The following is a 19,983-nucleotide window of genomic DNA, read 5'->3' on the forward strand; positions in this document are numbered from 1 at the left end:
AACTAAATGTTAAATTAAATTAAATTATTTTATCAATAATATTTATATCTCAAACTCAATCATTCAAAATGTGATTTTGGGTACAATCGGGATTCGGATGTATAGTACAATCGGGTTGCATACTCACTTAGATTCTGACCCACACTCTAATCCGAATTCGTATCATCACCCGAACCGTACAAATAATACTCCCTCCGTCCCGCTTCAAATGACCCTAAATTTTTTGGCATGGAGATTAAAGAATGTCTGATAAATGTGTAAAGTGATGGTGGGATCATCTAAAAAGTAGTGTTAAATATTTTTAAATTTGGGTTGAATGATTTGAAGTGGAACAATTCAAAATAAAAATAAAATCATTTAAAGCGGGACGGAGGGAGTACTATTTTGGAGCGGATCAACTCGATTTTATACGATATATCCGACTATACCCAAGTTTTTGTAATAATTCAAATAGTTCAAATCGATTATTTTCTAGAATTGCCCGTGCTGCCCTCGTGGAAATTAAATACTATTGCAGATATCAATCATCTAGATTTCAATATTAGTGCTCACAGTCACTGCTCATTGCTCACCTGCTTGATTAAATAATAGGACGACAGAGGTGGCAGATTTGACTATTGGGAGAAATCCCAGGGGCAGATCCGTCATTTCGAAACTCTGACCGGCGGTCACGTGCTTATATTTACCCGAGGGGCCGTCCTTTGTTTCGGGCAGCAAAACTTGCCGTCTCATTCTACCCGCCCCCCTCCTCTCGCCGGTTACCAAAACTCATTACTATATTTCCCTCATTTTACAGTTTTACGCCTTATATAATACACTCACTCACATCTTTATATAAATATATACTACACATAGAGAGAGAGATTCTTGCTCTCATTGAAGATTTAACTATTGAGGTCTGCAATAAATACTTTCACCATTTTCCCGTTGTTGCGGCGGCCACAGTTCGATTCCTTATCATTTTCTTCTCGTGGTAATCACTCTCATCTATCTACGCATTTTTAGCATTACCCGAAAACTCATCGCGTAGCATTTCGAATCGGCTCCGGAGTAGATCGAAATTTGAAGTTCGGAGGTTAATGATAGTGAATGCGTGAGATCTTAACGCAATTGTACTTAATTCTGCTGTGTATGTCTTCGTTCCTACTGATTCTTCGTGGCATTTTGCTGCTGTCTTGCCTTTTTTATGTTTTAGATTTTATGTGCTGGATCGCTATGCTAATTAGGAATTAATAGTTTGCTAATGTCAGCAATTTTCGTTTTTTGATTAGTTGCTTTAGCTTTTGGCTTGGTGTGGTTTTTGGAGTTCGAATTTGAGCGATCTGCTAACTTTCATTGATCTCTCGTGACATTCTGAATAGTTTTCATTTGGATGGGTTTAGAGGAAAGCTGGATGAGAATTAGGGTTTTGAGAGAGGTTTTCAATTGAGTAGCCTTCGTCCTTATACTTGAGTATCCTGGGGCTGAAGCCTGAGTTTTCTTGATCTAGTGAAATTTCTCTGTAGCTAGATGGTGATGAATTATCACTAATTTGAAGATGGTATATAACTTTTTTTTGAGAATGAAGATGGTATATAACTTAAGAATTGGGATGGTATGTGCACTGAATCATCTGGAAATTTTGGGATGAGCATCAACGTGTAGTAAAATTGGTCGTGAGAAATTCTGGTTCTGAGACTTGTGTTTGCATCATAGTGATTAGATTTCCAGACTATGAATTGATGTATATTCAATTAGCTCTGCCATTAGGACTTAGATGAAACAACTTCCTCTCTCAATAATTTTAAATACTCTGTGGTGCTTAACTGGTGATGAGCACAGGATGGTGGGGATCGCTAGATTATCAAAAAACTGAAAAACACAATCTAGATTTGAACTCCCCAGAATTTGTACCTTCAATTTTAGTCATTGCATTCGACTCTTTAGTACTGCTATGTAGCTTGGACGTCTTGATTGTTACTTTGTTAGTGACCTGAAAAATTTTACTATCGGAAAATATATCTAGATATGAAACTGATTTACTTCATGAACTCTGAAGAAGCAGAGTTTTGCATTACACATTGGTCAATAGATCCTTACTTGCTTTACCACATGACCTGAATAGTTATTTTATAACCACCTGTTGTCCCTCCGTCATTACTGGTTTGCAGAAAATTACCTGGTTACATGGGTCAAAGATTCGAATATAGACATCTATAGATTTCTATTAGCATTTTCATATATAAACTGCAAAACTATCCATTTAAAAATTTGGCTTGCCTACCTATTGATGTATGACCAATCATATTCTTATGTGTACTTTTCTGAAACTTCACTGAATTCTTATCGTTGTTGCTTCAGGCTTCCATAATGTCTGAGATAGCTGTCAGAGATAATAATGTACCTGAGTCTCAGAGGATAAATGGAGGCTTCAGTAATGGAAGCATCGTAAAAGCTCAGGGTGAAGGTGTGAGTGAAAATACTGAAGAAAGGCAAAGGAAAGGGATGGCTGCAGTGGTTGGCACTTCTGTTAAGATAGATGAAACAGAAAATTCTGAAGCAGTGATAACCAGTATAGAAGTAGAGTATATTGAGTCTGAGGATTTGAAGGATGTAGAAGATGTGGATGATTGTCTTAAGGTAAGGGCGTTCTCTACTAATATTTACAGGCTTCACTAATACTTTGTCTTAAAGCGGAAGTGAATTACTGAGATGTTTCTATATCATGATGCCACCCTTGAATGAATATTTGGGAAGGATGTTAATACTTATCTTGCACTCTGGTTCCAGGCACTCTTATCAGGACTTGGCTCGAAAGACTGGGTTACAGTGTGTGATGCACTCAACAATGTTCGTCGATTGTCTATATTTCACAAGGAAGCTATTGTCAGTATGTTGTAAGTATCATATTCTATTTGGTTTGGCAGAAAAATGTTATCTCATTGTTTTGACTGTATTTGCTGAGCTTCATATTATATGACACATTGGTTCTTAACACCAGGGATGAAGTAATCTCCTTAGTCGTGAAATCCCTAAAGAATCCAAGAAGTGCTGTATGCAAAACTGCAATTATGACTGCCGCAGACCTTTTCAAAGCATATAAGGACAGCATCATTGATTCATTGGATCCTTTGGTAATATATTTTATTGAAGATTTGAAATTGATTTATGCTATTAGTCTCCCGTTGTGCTTCTTGTGAACCGTCCTTTTTTTAATATTATTTCTTTATAGATTTCAATTATAAATTTCCCATTTTTCTTGTTAGCTTGTTCAACTTCTCCTCAAATCTTCACAAGACAAGAAATTCGTTTGTGAGGCAGCTGAAAGTGCATTAGTAGCCTTGACAAGTTGGGTTTCTCCTGTTCTGTTGCTACCCAAGTTGCAACCTTATGTTACAAATAGGAATCCTCGAATTCGAGCTAAGGCTTCTATCTGTATTTCTCGAAGTGTCCCACAGCTGGTAAGAACTCTTAGATATGGTGTGCTCTTTACTGTGTTTTTTATTATATTTTCCCTGTTGTTTTGTGTGTGTTTCAAAATTTGACTGAATCTTTGAAGTCCTTCTGTGGCATCTCAATTGTCTTCATGTGGGGAATATTTGCAGGGAATTGATGGAATTGAAGAATTTGGCATAGACAAACTGATCGTAATAGGTGCATCTCAGCTCAGTGACCGGCTTCCCGAGTCCAGGGATGCAGCTCGTGCTCTGTTGTTCGAGCTGCAGTCTGCATACGAAAAATCTCAAGTCCCAGAACCAACGGCAGTACCCGAGCAATCTCAAGCCCCAGAACCAACTGCTGTACCCGAGCAGCGTGTTATAACGTCTTGGGAGGACTTCTGCCAATCAAAGCTTTCGCCTTTAAGTGCTCAAGCCGTCCTTCGTGTGACCAACTCTGCTCGGGAGGAACTAGTCACAGGCTCATAGCGTAAAGATACACGAGCTTTTAGCTGGTAATATTTTTCCCGGTCCATTGTCGTGGTGAGATTTGAAAAGTTTTATACTTGTATATACCATGAAAGTTTGAAGTGTTTGCAGAGGCAGGTGAAGCACGTATTGTGCTATAGATCCTATGATTTTACGCATGTCGCCCAATTTAAGACTAGCTATATTTCCTTATTAGTTTTGATATTGTGTGATGTTAATTTTTTCTAATGATATGTGGATCTAGCATATTGTTAGCATATTAAGTTCTATTTGTGCAAAAATGTGCTTTTTTCGGTCGCTTTTTGGACCAAATTGTTAACAATGCTTCATATTATATTCGAAAATCAAGTATACAACAAGTATTGATGGTGTTGTTTACTGCGTGTTTGGAATATATAGAGGGTATATTAGATTATATGAAAGTTCAGCTGTTGGCTTTCACGTTAAATTTGATGATGCTCTCTTTTGTGATCTGAATATAAAAATTTCCTTTGCGCGTCATGAACTTTTAATATTAACATGTAGTATGTTTTAATTTTATAGTACTATAAATATTAAAAATTGAAAGTTATTTATGAACTATATTAAAACGACAAAATTATTGACGGTTTTCATTATATTCTATTTTTCAGAGGATTGATCATTGATGTCCACTTTTAAGAATTTTATAGTACATAACATTTGCACCTTTTCTGCCCGAGACCTACTTAATCTAAAGACAGATTTGCATACAGTGAAAGTTCAAATAAATGCATAAACGTATCACAACTAAAAAATAAAATATACATATCACATATAGCACTCTTTGTATCAATAAATGAGAAATCAACGTTTTGTTAACAGTTAACACCTTGAACTAAGGATTTTGGTCAAATGAAGTTATATAAATGAAAAATGAAAAAAGAAAAAAGAACAAAGCCTTACACCTCAGAGGATACAACAACGAACCCTTGAGGTCGGTTCTTATTTAAATCTCTTTAGCTTTAATTAAATGAAACAAAAATGTTAGAACAGAAAAAAAGAGTAATAGTCTTAATTGAACTGAGAAGAATGACCCACTGAAGAATAAGTACTTGATCCAAATTTTCTTCTAATGAATACTTGTCCATTTTCACAAATTGTTTGCTTTAAATATATGATTTGATTTATAACTATATTTGTATCTATTTATTTTTCTTGTTAGCACCTAGCATCACAAATGTTTATTGTTTCTCAAGGGAATTATTTTATTTCTCCCAATATGAAAACGTGCGTTCAAGTTTACCATTTGGAGAAAATATTCACTCTCAATATAATTATTATCTTAATTTAATAACCTTAAATTTTAATGTTACACCCTGCCAACAAAAAGTAATAATGCGATCACCATTAATGATCATAATAACTTCTCATAATTACAACAGTTTTAGTTCGAAATCTCACACATACCTTTCCGTGAGACTTCGAATTTCAAAATACTCCAAGATCCAACTCCAAACATCACCTTTTGGCTTGTAACTTTGGTGAGGGCCAACTGTCTTGAAAAACTAGATGATCGATTACAATAATGCTATTTGGACAAAATTTGTCCGGACACAATATGATGAAATACTTTATAAAATAAAGTTATTTAAAAATTTTGGTTCAACATAAAATAGAATTTAACTAGTTTTATATTGTTTTCTTTATATTATAATTTATTTATAATTTTTTAATTATTATTATTTTTAAAGTACACAAATTACAAATAAAATAACAAAAAATAAAAAAAAATGTTAAAAAATTACAAAAAAACTACAATATGGAGAAAACAATAAAACTAACTAAATCCTTTAAACTTGAATCAAAATTTATAAATAAATCAATTTTTAAAAAAATTTAACCTTATTTTTATTCGGACAAATTTTGCCCAAATAGCACTATAATTAATTAGTATTATTTGTATCCTTCAATTTCAGAAATTTGTTTATGTGATTCTTAAAATAAATTATCATTGCGAATTGTGAGGATTTATAAATTGATATTTTATAGTTTCTATTTATAACCTATTAAAAAAATCAATATCTGAAAAATTTAGAAATATAATACTAATAATTAATGTATATATCCAAAAATTTACAAACATGGTCAATTGGCCGTGAATTGAGTACAACACAATTAGCCGTGAATTATTTTAGTTTTAGCCCATCTCTCTCTCTCTCTCTCTCTCTCTCTCTCTCTCTCTCTATATATATATATATATATATATATATATATATATATATATATATATAATTCACGATTAATATCAATGAATTTTCCAAATTATTAGTTGAAAAAAGTATAGAAGTAATTAAGATTGTGTAAGATTTTTGTCCTACAAATATAATTGTAATTGAGACAGTAAGAATTGTGATTGAAACGATTAAAAACATAAACGCGATATTTTTATAAAAATAAACATTTTAAATTTTCAACTGAAAAACTATTATCATAAGATCATACAAAGATTATTGTAAACAGAGGCATCAGGCATGCATAACTATATAATCGAAAAGTAGTGTGTTTTAAAAGGGTATGGATATTAATTTGTCATCACATATCAGCCCAGCCCGATCTACTTTTTTTTTTTTTTAATTATTATAGAACTTTCTGGCAATGGGACACGTCCTTTCTCTACCAATGATTTTGATGCCGCTTACTTCTTTTTCATTTCGACTCTTCTCGAGTGTACATACAAGTTTAACAATTTCTCAAATTCCAAATAATCTTTTTATCTTTTATTTTGAATCCTATCAAGTAGGTTATGTGTGAGGACCTATTAGGTTGCTAAACAATTTATACAGAAAAACTAGTTCCACATTGCATATAACTATTAGCAAAATATTAATTTATATTTGCTTTCAATGTGTTATCCCACCTAGACTTCCTCCATAATTTCACCATATTAGTGTATTAACAAAACCAACTATAACTAATTTTTTCAATCAATAATTTTTTATAATAATTGTTTTTATTTTTTGTATTTCACATAATTAAATCCCACAAAATAAAGTTATATTATAAAGGACCTTGCTATTTGGATCAATTTGATCCGGATCAAATCCAAAAAATAATTAATGTTCAACATAAAAAGACATATTTACCCTTTATGTATTTTTCATTTTAATATTAATGAAATATGTATATATATTATTGGGAACATTATTTTCAATAAATACTTTTGTATTTTCAATGAGAAGTTTGACTAATTTATAATATATTTTGTAAATCAACATGAATGTATTTAATTACTCAATCATGCATTTGTTATCATGCTTTGATGTTCTTTATGTATCTGACGTTTTTTATTTTTTTTGTTAACATGTTTTACTTTTATTTTCCTGAAGTGTTTCTTTACTTTTATTTTTGTTATGTATGCTTTTCTTTTTTGTAAACACACCCTTTATTTAAATAAAAAATATTACAAAAACAAAAATATGATTGAATAGATACATTTTAAGCTCAACTTTTCGTAGGCATTTGATTGATAATATGTAAAGTGGTTTAAAATATACACTTAATTCATAAATTATATTATATTAAATATAATTAATTCATAATTTTAGGACAGGAAAATGTAAAGACTAAATTCAATGGATACATTTTGAGCTAAAGTTTTCGTACGCATTTGATTGATATTATGTAAAGTGATTTAAATATACACATAATTCATAAATATATATATTGTATGAAATATAATTAATTTTTATATTTATTAACTAAAAATAAAGAGCGAAATTTTATATTTTAAAAATAAATACATGTAAATGAAATTGTCACCTCTTGCTCACAAATATATATGAATAACAACTTTAGCTTTAGTGATCGCCAACATAATTTAAAAATATATTGTGTACTTTTCATTCTTTTTCGGTGGATATCTTAATGCATTAAAAAGTTATTGCTTAATATATACGAAAAAACGGCTTAACTACAGTGATTGTATTAGTTTTGTAGCTTTTAGTATGGTAACTTGACGAAAATAAACTATACTTTATTAAATATAATTAATTCATAATTTTTAATATTCATTAACTATAAACAAAGAGTTCAATATTTTATCAAGGGTAGAGGGCTTACAATTTCGTACATCGTCCTTGCATATATACATTTTTTTAAAATTTCAAAAACACATGCACACATGAGTCAATCCACTAACTTTAAGATTGTTTGAGAAGAGTTTTATATTTAACAATAAATATTATTTTAAAGTATTTTTTATATTTAAATTATGAAAATAATATTATATGAATGTTAAAATTTTATGTTATACAAGAAACGGGTAGGAAAAATTATTGCTCGTTATATCAAAATAAAAATGATCGCATATGTTGTTAGAATAGGACGTGTAAATGTTTGAAATGATGTCTATTATTGAAACTTTAGGTGCATTAAGCAATGCCAATGTACACTAAAGGAGATCGATAGATGCATAACAATCATTATATGAATTTTTTTCATAATATTATAAACTTAGGCAATATGTTACTATTTATGTAATTGGTTGAGCTTTCATATATATATATGATATGATTTATTTACAAATATATGTATGTATGTATGTATGTATGTATGTATGTATAGGGCGGGCTAAAATAAGTACACTTCTTAAAATATAAAAGAATAATCATTTTCAGCCCTTAGATCATCAAGATCTACGGTTGATTCAACATCCTGTTGGATGAATTCATGGTCATGAGTTCGAATCCCAAAAGTAGCAAAAATTTCTTTTTCGCAACTCATGCCTTTATACAGCGAATTGATATGTGTTCAACATAAAATTCATACATTATTTCTAGTTGTTATTTTTTATTTTAAGAGGTGCTCTCACGATAGCCCTCCTATATATATATATATATATATATATATATATATATATATGTGTGTGTGTGTGTGTGTGTGTATTTATATGTATATGTATATCACATACTTAATAAATTATAATATTTTGTACAAGTAATTATTTTTAGTATGAAAAAAAAATTGTGTGAGATTGAGCCTATTGTAATCTCCAATGAAATCATGAATAAATTACGAAGAATTTGAGTTTACTAATTTTAATGTGTGTGAGATTGAACCTATCGTAGATCTTGATGATCTAACGGGTGAAAATAGTTTATATTTTATATTCTAAAAAAATTGTAAAAGTTAAAACTTAGAATATAAAATATAAACTATTTTCACCCGTTAGATCATCAAGATCTACGATATAGGCTCAATCTCACACACATTAAAATTAGTAAACTCAAATAATTCGTAATTTATTCATGATTTCATTGGAGATTACAATAGGCTCAATCTCACACAATTTTTTTTTTCATACTAAAAAAAATTACTTGTACAAAATATTCTAATTTTATTAAGTATGTGATATACATATACATATATACAATCCTAAATTAGAATATATATTATATTACATTTTATGACCTTTTATATTTTTGGTTGTGTTTCGAATAATTACGATCTCATGGAAAATACTAAAATCAAGACGATGTTGAAAAATACACAATACTTGATAAATAAAAATAATAATAATAATAATAATAATAATAATAATAATAATAATAATAATAATAATAATAATAATAATAATAATAATAATAATAATTGGGGGTGTTTAAATAAAAAAAATGTTACAAACTTTTATAATCTTGATAAATAATGTTACAAACTTGATAAATAATAATAATAAAAATGTTACAATACTCATTAATGATTTATGTAAAGAAATTTAATTTAGATATATTATCCAACATAATAATAATAATAATATATAAATATTTAAATTTTTAAATTGAAATACTTTTTATAGTGATTGGGGGTGTTTAAATAAAAAAATGTTACAAAAACAAAAAAGTCAGATAAAACATAAAAACATATTAAAAACAAGTTATTTATATATACCAAACTAATTATTTTCTTAAATAAAAAATGCTACGAATTATGAAATGTTTAATTTTTTATAAAAAAGAAAATTAAATGAAATGTTCAATTTTACATAGCACCGAATTTTATGTATCCTATATATGTTCAATGTATTGATTTAAGTGCATATGTTCATGAACTTAATTTATGGCCTAGAAAATTGAAAAGACATTCAATTTATATTCACAATATATTAAGTTCAATATTTTAAAATAATAAACTTTTATAAGGGGCATTTAAGGTAAAACACATTTTCAGCCATTTTTTATGGACTTTTATACCCCTACTGATCCGGATCAAATTGATCCGTCAAGATTTATCCTATTATAAAAAAGGAAAAAGGAAGAGAACAAAAATCCTTGGAAAACACAAACATAGAAGAGTGGATTTTTAAAATGACCACTTTCATATTGTAAAGATAAAAAATGTCCACTAAAATAAAAAACTTAAAAAATGTCCACTGTTACCAAAATACCCTTCCACATTAAAAATTAAAAAAATGTCCACTTTACATCACCCCTTTAAAAAATCCCGCAATTCACAACCAGTGTGAATTCACAACCAAAATTTTTTGGTTGTGAATTCACACTGGTTGTGAATTGAGAATTCACAACCAGTCGAATTCACAACCAGAATTTTTTGTTTGTGAATTCACGACTAGTCGAATTCACAGCCAAAATTTAATTCACAACCAGTCGAATTCACAACCAAAATTTAATTCACAACTAGAATTTTTTGGTTGTGAATTCACAACAAACGAATTCACAACCAGATTTATGTTGGTTGTGAATTCACAATTAGTCGAATTCACAACCTGAATTTAATTCACAGCTAAAATTTTTTGGTTGTGAATTCACAACCAGTCGAATTCACAACTAAAATTTAATTCATAACCACAATTTATTTTGGTTGTGAATTCAAGTAGTTGTGAATTTGAGTTTTTAAAGTTTGAATTCACAACTAAAACTAGAATTTATTTTAATTGTGAATTCGAGTTTTAGTGAATTCACAACCAAAATTCAATTCACAATCAGAATTTATTTTGATTGTGAATTTGAATTTTTAAAGTTTGAATTCACAACTAAATTGAATTTATTTTGGTTGTGAATTCAAGAATATGAAGTTCATGTGAATTTATAGATGTGGTCATGAATTCAAGAACCCGAATTATATACTTCAGAATACAAAATTTCAGTTCCAAGAACATGCCAATTAAGCTTCATACTTTAGTCTTTAGCCGACAAGATTAATAAATAATAAAACACTTTTACATTTTTCAAAATCCAACAAAACAAAAGAAAGACTTTTGGCCCCTAAACAAACTCCAAAATCAACTCATACATTTTCTGCAGCAAGCATCACAACTCATCAAGCTTCATGTACAACCAAGCACCCAATAATCCCAGTCATCTTCCCATGACAAGGGAGCTCGTGTTTCTCGACAGGCAGGCGAATACATAACATAAAGCACAAGTAGAACAACATTAAACCAAGAGGATATGGCTATGGAGATAGCAGCTCCAGAATTTCCGAGATGGAATATGAATATGAAAGCCCAACAGAGAGGTAGCTAGAAGCACATAGATGCTAATGAGCTCCAAACCATAGGGAAAATAATGCTCTGGCTCTGCAGGTAACGAACAATGCACTGAAGAAATGCGTAGGGGAACAGCATTGGGATGAGCAGGATTGCAAACTTCCTTGCTACAGCTGAAATTGAAGGATCTTGGCCCGTCACAAGCAGCACTCTCTTCGTCAAGATGAAGACAAGAGATAGAGCTACACAAAAAAAAAACAGACATATGATTGCACCATAAGTAAGAGTTTCCACTCTTTTGTATTGCTTAGCGCCGTATGCCTGGCCGCATAGAGTTTCCAGAGCACTAGACATCCCAATCTGCACAGTGTCATTCACTTAATTAACCAACATCTAACATGTCATTCTATTCTACATGAAGCAAAGCAACCAAGTTGTAGCAATTGGAACTACGTTACGTATAGCTGACAACAAGCAATGCCAGGCTGTTAACTATCAACACTAGATGGAGCAGCTATAAGCACTTTATCCTGGTCTGTGGCTTCAGATATCCACTCATCATTCACAAATATCAAGTGGAGGAGCTTAAATAAGGGGCCAACAAGTGAAGTTCTACAAAAATGAGATAAGGCACATCAGTTTAAACAATCATACGAGACACCGAGATTATTAGACAGTAGAAAGCATGTAAAGAATAACTTGTACAAACTTCGAACTGCAAAAAGCATGTCATGCATACCTCTTAATTATGTTTTTCTTGATTAACATTACTTAAAGAAAAGCACTCAAGAGAGATTTGGTTCTTTCTCTGTCAAGCATTCCAGAATTAGAATCAGGAACATGATGTTTAGAGGATTTCTTTTGCTTCTTCCCATGTTGTGGAGTCACTGGAAACTTTTTCTGTTCCACAATTGAATTGAGAACCCTTACAACAACTGAACAATGAATCTGCAAGATTCCAAGAGAAGCCAAGCACTATTGATTGATGGTGAAATATATGAAACATATGTCTTATATACTGAAGAATCTCCAATTATCAGCTTCTGAGCTCCTTAGAGGCATGTCAAAAATCATAAATATTTGAAACCGCCTAAAAAAACCATGAATATCAATTATGAATTATATAATGAAAGTATAATGACTCTTACATGGGAAAAATATCAGATAGGTCAATATAATAGTTTTTGATCTGGCAGATGTTGTGTCACTTACAGTTTTAAACTCATCCAAATATGACATAACACACCAGCCTATAACAAAAACAAGAAAATAAAAGAGAACCAAGCTGAGATGACCTACATTGATTCGCAACAAGGTCTCCCTAGTAGAATTCTGTATAACGCCATTGACACTCCTAAACAAAACCAAAAGGTTTCTTGATGACCACCTACATCAAGAAGCTCACAAACTCTGAATATTAACATACAGTAAAAACATCTACAAGATTAACAGTTGCAAATAACATAACATAGAAGCACAAAGCATATTTATATATATACATCAAAAAGCAGAACATAAGCAACCAAAGGAACCTACATTTCAAGCCCTTCTTCCCCATTCTCTGCAATCTTGGGCACGTCCCCGTCTTAAACGAGGCATTGCCCCTCCCACCTCTCCCTCCGGGCAGAAGCAACGCCCTCTGCCCCGGATGCAGCAGCTCAAAGAGCACATCCCCACCACTCTCCCTCACAACGGTCCCCGGGGGCACTTTCACCACCAAATCCTCGCCCTTCGCACCACTCTTCTGCTGGCCCTGCCCGTGGCTGCCCCTCCCTGCCCGAAAATGCACATCTTCCTAAACGGCAGCAGTGAGTTCATAGTCCCCTCCACCTTCATGTAGATTTGATGCCGGAACATCAGGATCGCGTCCCTGTACGGAAACCCTAATTTCTACAGGTAATCAATTTGGGGAATAAACTTCGATTCAACGGAGCACGATAGCAGGAAGGTGAATCTGCTGACGTCCTCGATGCCGATTGTGCCCTGGAGGAAGTAGAGAGCGGGCTGGAGCTGCCGCTCCACGCTGCAGGCGAGGAGGCCGGGGCGGCGGTGGACGACGTAGCGGAGGTCGGCGGCGTCCACACGAGCCTCACGGAGGAGGAAGGTGGTGGCACGGAAAGCGGTGGAGGAGGAGGTGAGGAGCTCCGGGCACATGGGAAAGATGCGGCGGAGGTCGGCGACGGTGATGCGTGGAGAAAGAGAGAGAAGAGAATGAGAGACAGTACATATATTTAAAAGAGGGTATTTTTGTCTTTTCAATCAAAAAGTGGTCAGTTTTTATTATTTTTATCTTAGTGGACAATTTTTATCTTTACAATATGAAAGTGGATAGTTTTATATATTAACTCAACATAGAAACTCAAGCAAGTCTTATTAATTTGCAATTTAAAAGAGAAAATTCAATGAAAAGTGACGCCATACTATCAACAACTTGATTACTCTCTAATAATAACGGTGAACATGCAATTTAAAAGCGGAGAGAGAGAGATTGTTCAATCCAGCCCAAGCCTAACAAAAAAACCAATAAAGAAAAAAAAAGAGAAATGAAAAATTAATAAGAAGCCGTTAAAATGCCCATTAGACTTCCGATTTTATAAATAAATTGCACGACCGTTTTCGTTTCTTTTATACCCGTCATTATAAGTATTTTTTTAAGGAAGCTTATATTAAATCACGTTCAACAATATCTTAAGCCCGAAATCTATGCTTTGATAATGTTATTTTCTTAAAAAAAATGAGCATTATCATCTAAACCACATAACTTTTGAACATTACTATTATCAAGTGACTTGTTTATGTAAATGGTAAAATTTAATCCTTAAAAAAATGTACGCTATACCACTTTTAATTAATTTATATATATATATTTTAATTTTTGTGTCGAAAAGTTTTGAGCCATTTATAGTGGGATGGAAGGAGTAAGAAAGAATATAATATACTAATAATCAAAGTTAATAAAAGAAGATCTACTTTTCAATACAAATATTTTCTTAATAGATGAATTTCTTTTCATTTATAGTTTATAGCATTCCCGTTAATTGTTTAATATTTTGTAGTAGTTTATTATATTAATTTATTAAATTTATCTTATTTTTGTTTCATTTTCTTTTCTAAATTGAGTATTTTTTTAATGATAAGTTTGGGTCAGTTGTTTAGGTAAAATAAAATTATGACCTATTTATAATAAAAATACTAAACTCTAATCATAAGCACATTAAATTTCACTGTGACCTAAAAAATAAATAAATAATCCGAATTGCCAAAAAAATTAGTTCGAAAGCTACAGCCCCAATTTATGAACAATGAGGTTCTGGGCAGTGAAGTTGAGCCCCTATCGGCTATCGGTAATTAATTCCTATATCTGCCAAGGGGCGGATTTACAACACAAACAATTTCTTCATCATACGTTACTTTCAGCAGCCAATGGCCCATCATAATGTGTATAATATTAATAAGCCTACTCAAAACGCACAGATACCCGCACGCGTGTGTGTGTGTGTTTGTAAACAAACATCTGAAACTTGTGTTGAGCAAACAAGACAAGGAACTGAGGAAGGTTGGTCGGAGAGTATTAATTATTCTAGTGTGGTGAAGCGATAGAATACAAATATTTTGCAGAGTCAAGTGAGGTGGATTACACATTATCCAACAACATTGGACACCTTTTCTTTTCTTTTCTTTTCTTTTCTTTTTTCTCAATTTCTATGCATTTATGTTTCACACCTCTTCTTTTTCAAATTGTTTTGCTTTCTTGATCATCATATAACTGAATATTCTGCGACAGCCCAATACTTATCGCTCAGAATATTTTATTATTGCACATGTACATTTATATATTAACACAATTTCCCACCAGCTTCTCTTCATGGTACTGCTACCACACTATTTAATTGGCATTTCTGTGTAGATTTGCGAGTTTGCTCCTCAGATTCTCCCTATTTCAAAAGGGTCCCTTTTTCTTGAATTGGTTTATGAAGAAAGTGTGATTTGAAGTGTGGGTTTAAGAAGGTATTTTAAGTTCGATTTAGATCAGATGTTAGCTGAGAATTGAATTTCCGATGGATTCAGGGAGGCCCGTGATGGATAATGAAGGATGGAGTGGCAAACACACAGTAAAGGTGAAGTCTTGAAGCCAAATATTTACAAGTATGTGAAAAAAATTTAAACTTTGATAATTTCTAGTCATGATTTTTTATTTTCCCTATGATTTTGTTCTAGAAAGAATCTTGGCGAACGGTATTCGCATTGGCTTATCAGAGTTTGGGAGTTGTGTATGGGGATTTAAGCACATCTCCATTGTATGTGTACAAGAGCACTTTTGCAGAGGACATTCAACACTCTGAAACCAATGAAGAGATATATGGGGTTCTATCCTTCGTGTTTTGGACACTGACTTTGATACCACTTGTTAAGTATGTCTTCATAGTGCTTAGAGCTGACGACAATGGTGAGGGTGGGACTTTTGCTCTTTACTCCTTGCTGTGCCGCCATGCCCGAGTGAGCACCCTGCCCAATGGGCAGCTTGCTGATGAGGATTTGTATGAATACAAGAAAGAAAATATTGAATCTAGTAGTAGTAATGGTGTTGGTTTGAGATTGAGGTCAGCATTGGAGAAGCATAGGGTGCTGCAGAGGGTTTTGCTCACTCTGGCTCTGCTTGGGGCTTGTATGGTGATTGGGGATGGAGTTCTTACTCCTGCAATTTCGGGTATGAGCAGACGCCCGTTGCTTTGGCTTTTGTTGTGCTGCAAAAGATTAGGAAATGAAATGGTTGGGTATTATATGATATGAGAATTGCTTTTGTTTTGTTTTGTTTGAGCATGCAGTGTTTTCAGCAGTATCAGGATTGGAGCTTCTTGTTTCAAAGCATCATCACCAATGTAAGTCCTCTTTGATCTTCCTCAAGTTTATCACGTTTCACGCTGGCATCAATCCCCTATGTTTGGAATTGGAACTGGTGTGTTGCTCAAATTTTACAAGTCAAGGAATTCAGTTGATGGCTTATTTGGTAGCAGACTGTAGATTTTCGAGTTCTTGATATTTTTGTTGTGCAAACAACCGTGTAGAAACACCAGTTCCTTGCCAGGTTTAAGCTCTATCTTGAGAGCTTGTTTTCAGCTCTTCAGTTAGATGCCGAGGTTTAAAATGCAGGTTTGACTTTGTGAACTGCGTCAATTGGTAGAAATATGGTAAAACAAGGGGTTATCTTTGAGATTGTCAGTGGAATATGTCAAGGAAGTCGGTTAATATTCTAATTCCTTTTATTTTCTAGTGATTATCGTTGGATTGGAATCTTTTTTATTTTCTGTAGACTGCAGCAGTTCAAAAATAATGATAACGTGTAACGAAAATGCATTACTGTGGGGCCTTTTGTATACTAGGACAAGGTTTTGGTCTTCATCAAAGTTATCTAAGTATTGACCATTCTTGGAATTGTGGTACACTGTATAGTTATCATCATAAGTGGAGATGCAACTCTGATTAAAACAATGCTGATTGTGTGCATTCGATGATTGTTTTTTCTATGGACATCCTAGTACCTCTGTGAAGTGAAGCACGTAGAATAGTTGAGACAAGGCCCTCAGAGTGAAATGATTTTTCGAAAAGAGGTTAACTTTGCAGTATGTTCGCGACATCCCAACAGTTCTATGTGAATCGTAAAAGTTCAAATAAAATAAAGTGTTAAGCCTTGTAGCAAGCATGCTAGTTTGAATAGTAGATCACCTAAAATCTTCAAACGCATCGTATTTGGATAGCACCTTAGCAATAGTATGATTGGCAATAATCTTGTTATATAATGATCATCCATTTCTTTTATATTGGATTTGGTGTTAGTGTAGTGGTATGCAAGGTGAACTACTTATATAAATTATAGTTTGAGTTGATTTTGTGTCGTTGCCCTATTTTTATTTCCTGGCTTGAGACAAATTGTTGGCTCGTGCATTCCGTGACCACCTTAGCTTGAAATGTAAAGCTCATGCACCATGCTAAAAGCATACAAAAACAGAATGTGGAACTTATAGGGTAAAAACTAGAACAAAATAGCTCAGAAATATCTAAGTTTTATCTCATAAAAGATCTTATGTGCAACTGATTTAAGATGTTTTCCAAATGCGAGACATACTGTCAAATCTATAGTAAAGATCTTGTATGCTTCAATTTAAGAGTATACGAATCGATTGAATTGGGATACTTTTTATTAATTTTGTCTGTTCCTGCAGATATAGAGGTTCCAGTTGTTTGCATAATTCTGGTGTTCCTATTTTCTTTGCAACATTTTGGGACCCATCGGATCGGATTTCTGTTCGGACCAGTCGTGATAACCTGGCTGTTGTGCATCAGTTCGATTGGGGTGTACAATATTTTCCAGTGGAATCCCCATGTTTACGAGGCACTCTCTCCTTATTACATGTACAAGTTCTTGAAGAAGACCCAGAGACAAGGCTGGATGTCGTTGGGCGGGATCTTGTTATGTATAACAGGTACTCAGACCTCGCGATCTGCAGCTTCGTTTCCTGTTCAAAACCAATAGCTAAATGCAGTTATATACGTACGTTCAGGTTCGGAAGCCATGTATGCTGATCTTGGTCACTTTTCCCAGTTGTCCATCAAGGTAAAATCAAACTAGCTGGTTTTCTTGATATCCGATTTTGGGTGATCCACGGAATATAATGCATCGTGTTTGAAAGAAAATGCACTGCTGCCTCATTGCAGGTAGCGTTTAGCTTTGTGGTCTATCCATCTTTAGTCTTGGCTTATATGGGACAAGCTGCTTATCTTTCCACACATCACATAATCGAGAACGACTACCCCATCGGGTTCTATGTTTCAGTTCCCGGTATATGAAAATCCTCCTCTTTCCATCTCAACTTGAGCTTTCTAAGCATGGTTTTGTGTCATATATATATATATATATCTATGTTATGGTGCAGAAAAGCTGCGTTGGCCGGTGCTTGGAATTGCTATACTCGCAGCCGTGGTTGGAAGCCAAGCCATCATCACCGGGACCTTTTCCATCATCAAGCAATGCAGCGCTCTTGGTTGCTTCCCGAGGGTCAAGATAATCCACACGTCGTCTAAGATATGTGGCCGGATTTACATCCCAGAAATTAACTGGACTTTGATGCTGCTTTGCTTGGCTGTTACAATCGGCTTTAGGAATACGAAGCACATCAGCAATGCATCGGGTAATGTTCGTCTCCATTCATATTTACTATCGTGTAATTGGATCGTTTCTTGATAGACAGATAAATACTCGATCCTATGTATTGTCAGTCGACGTCTGTTAACGTATAACATTTCGTTTCGTATATAATAGGTCTGGCAGTGATAACAGTTATGTTGGTGACAACATGCCTTATGTCTCTTGTGATCATACTCTGCTGGAACAGAAGCGCCCTTCTCGCCATCGCATTCGCGCTCTTCTTCGGCTCCATCGAGGCGCTCTACTTCTCGTCCGCGTTGATCAAGTTCCTCGAAGGCGCTTGGGTCCCGGTCGCCCTGTCTTTTGTCTTCCTCGTCGTCATGTTCGTCTGGCATTACGGCACCATGAAAAAGTACGAGTTCGATGTACAGAACAAGGTCTCCCTCAACTGGCTCCTCCGTGTCGGCCCGGACCTCGGTGTTGTCCGTGTCCGAGGCATCGGCCTCATCCACACCGAGCTCGTCTCCGGTATTCCAGCCATCTTATCCCATTTCGTCGCGAACCTCCCTGCTTTCCACCAGGTTCTGGTCTTCTTCTGCGTCAAGTACGTCCCGGTGCCTCACGTTCGGCCGGAGGAGAGGTTCCTCGTCGGAAGGGTCGGCCCGAGGGAGTACAGAGTGTACCGGTGCATAGCTCGTTACGGGTACCGCGACGCCCTCTTGGACGACGTCACGTTCGAGGAGGACCTCGTGGGCACCATAGCCGAGTTCATCCGGTCGGAACGAAAGCATCACGAGCACTCCGAGGATGGCTTCGAGGGCAAAGATAGGATGACTGTGGTAGGGAGACCCTCTGCGTTTAAGATAGGGGATGATGCCGAGGTTCCGATGAAGAGGGTGAGATTCGTGGTGCCGGAAGTGGACAAACAAGGGGAGGCGGAGGTGGAGGAGTTGATGGAGGCGAGGGAGGCGGGGATGGCGTTTATACTCGGGCATTGCCACGTGAAGGCGAAGGCGGGGTCGGGGTTGATGAAGAGGATCGCCATTGATGTGGGGTATGGTTTCTTGAGAAGGAACTCGAGGGCACCTACATATATGAAGAGCTTTCCTCATGCATCCACTTTGGAGGTAGGAATGATTTACCATGTATGAGTGTGATGATACAGAGATAATACATGTTCCTAGTTAGGTGTAAATAGTGTTTCATCTCTCTATGTCGATCCAACTAAACCAAAGTAACTCTTGTATCTTGCTCTTGCATGTAATATCTAAAAACAATGTCGTTTTGAAAAGAGCTTAAAAAATGCAAAAATTCACAATCTTGAATTTGCCTTTAAAAATTCACAAAAGTTTAATGATGTGATTTTTTTTTTCTTCTAATTCTTAAACTTAAAACAACATCGTTAAGCTGTAAGTGGAATAGAATACTTTTGCATAATGTATACATCATCTTGGAGCTTCGCACGTCAT

General features: G+C 34.2%; 2 protein-coding genes and 1 long non-coding RNA gene across 6 annotated transcripts; 2 read left to right on the forward strand and 1 right to left on the reverse strand.

The window, feature by feature from the left end:
• The first annotated feature begins 574 nt into the window (after positions 1-574).
• On the forward strand, positions 575-4,264 carry LOC131008714 (uncharacterized). Of its 3 annotated transcripts, none has more exons than XM_057935730.1 (6): positions 575-973; positions 2,341-2,619; positions 2,770-2,876; positions 2,981-3,113; positions 3,246-3,440; positions 3,585-4,264. In XM_057935730.1, the coding sequence occupies exons 2-6, from the start codon at positions 2,350-2,352 to the stop codon at positions 3,903-3,905; spliced, it is 1,026 nt and encodes a 341-aa protein (XP_057791713.1). In that variant the 5' UTR covers positions 575-973; positions 2,341-2,349; the 3' UTR covers positions 3,906-4,264. The 3 variants fall into 3 exon arrangements, with proteins under 3 accessions (XP_057791713.1, XP_057791711.1, XP_057791712.1); XM_057935728.1 differs by having other exon boundaries at positions 709-1,129; XM_057935729.1 differs by having other exon boundaries at positions 720-1,093.
• A 6,736-nt stretch (positions 4,265-11,000) lies between these two features.
• Positions 11,001-13,611, reverse strand: LOC131008764 (uncharacterized). Its single transcript, XR_009096329.1, has 4 exons — positions 12,907-13,611; positions 12,670-12,757; positions 12,110-12,318; positions 11,001-11,982 (listed from the first exon to the last, which is right to left on the reverse strand). It is a non-coding gene; the product is annotated as an uncharacterized LOC131008764 (long non-coding RNA).
• A 1,149-nt stretch (positions 13,612-14,760) lies between these two features.
• On the forward strand, positions 14,761-19,832 carry LOC131008668 (potassium transporter 8-like). Of its 2 annotated transcripts, XM_057935635.1 has the most exons (9): positions 14,829-14,999; positions 15,439-15,488; positions 15,589-16,078; positions 16,197-16,250; positions 17,592-17,852; positions 17,931-17,983; positions 18,085-18,208; positions 18,303-18,557; positions 18,689-19,832. In XM_057935635.1, the coding sequence occupies exons 2-9, from the start codon at positions 15,450-15,452 to the stop codon at positions 19,663-19,665; spliced, it is 2,253 nt and encodes a 750-aa protein (XP_057791618.1). In that variant the 5' UTR covers positions 14,829-14,999; positions 15,439-15,449; the 3' UTR covers positions 19,666-19,832. The 2 variants fall into 2 exon arrangements, with proteins under 2 accessions (XP_057791617.1, XP_057791618.1); XM_057935634.1 differs by having other exon boundaries at positions 14,761-15,488.
• The last annotated feature ends 151 nt before the right edge of the window (positions 19,833-19,983 follow it).

The sequence above is a fragment of the Salvia miltiorrhiza genome, chromosome 2 (genome assembly GCF_028751815.1).
Source record: "Salvia miltiorrhiza cultivar Shanhuang (shh) chromosome 2, IMPLAD_Smil_shh, whole genome shotgun sequence".
NCBI classification, from domain to species: Eukaryota; Viridiplantae; Streptophyta; class Magnoliopsida; order Lamiales; family Lamiaceae; genus Salvia; species Salvia miltiorrhiza.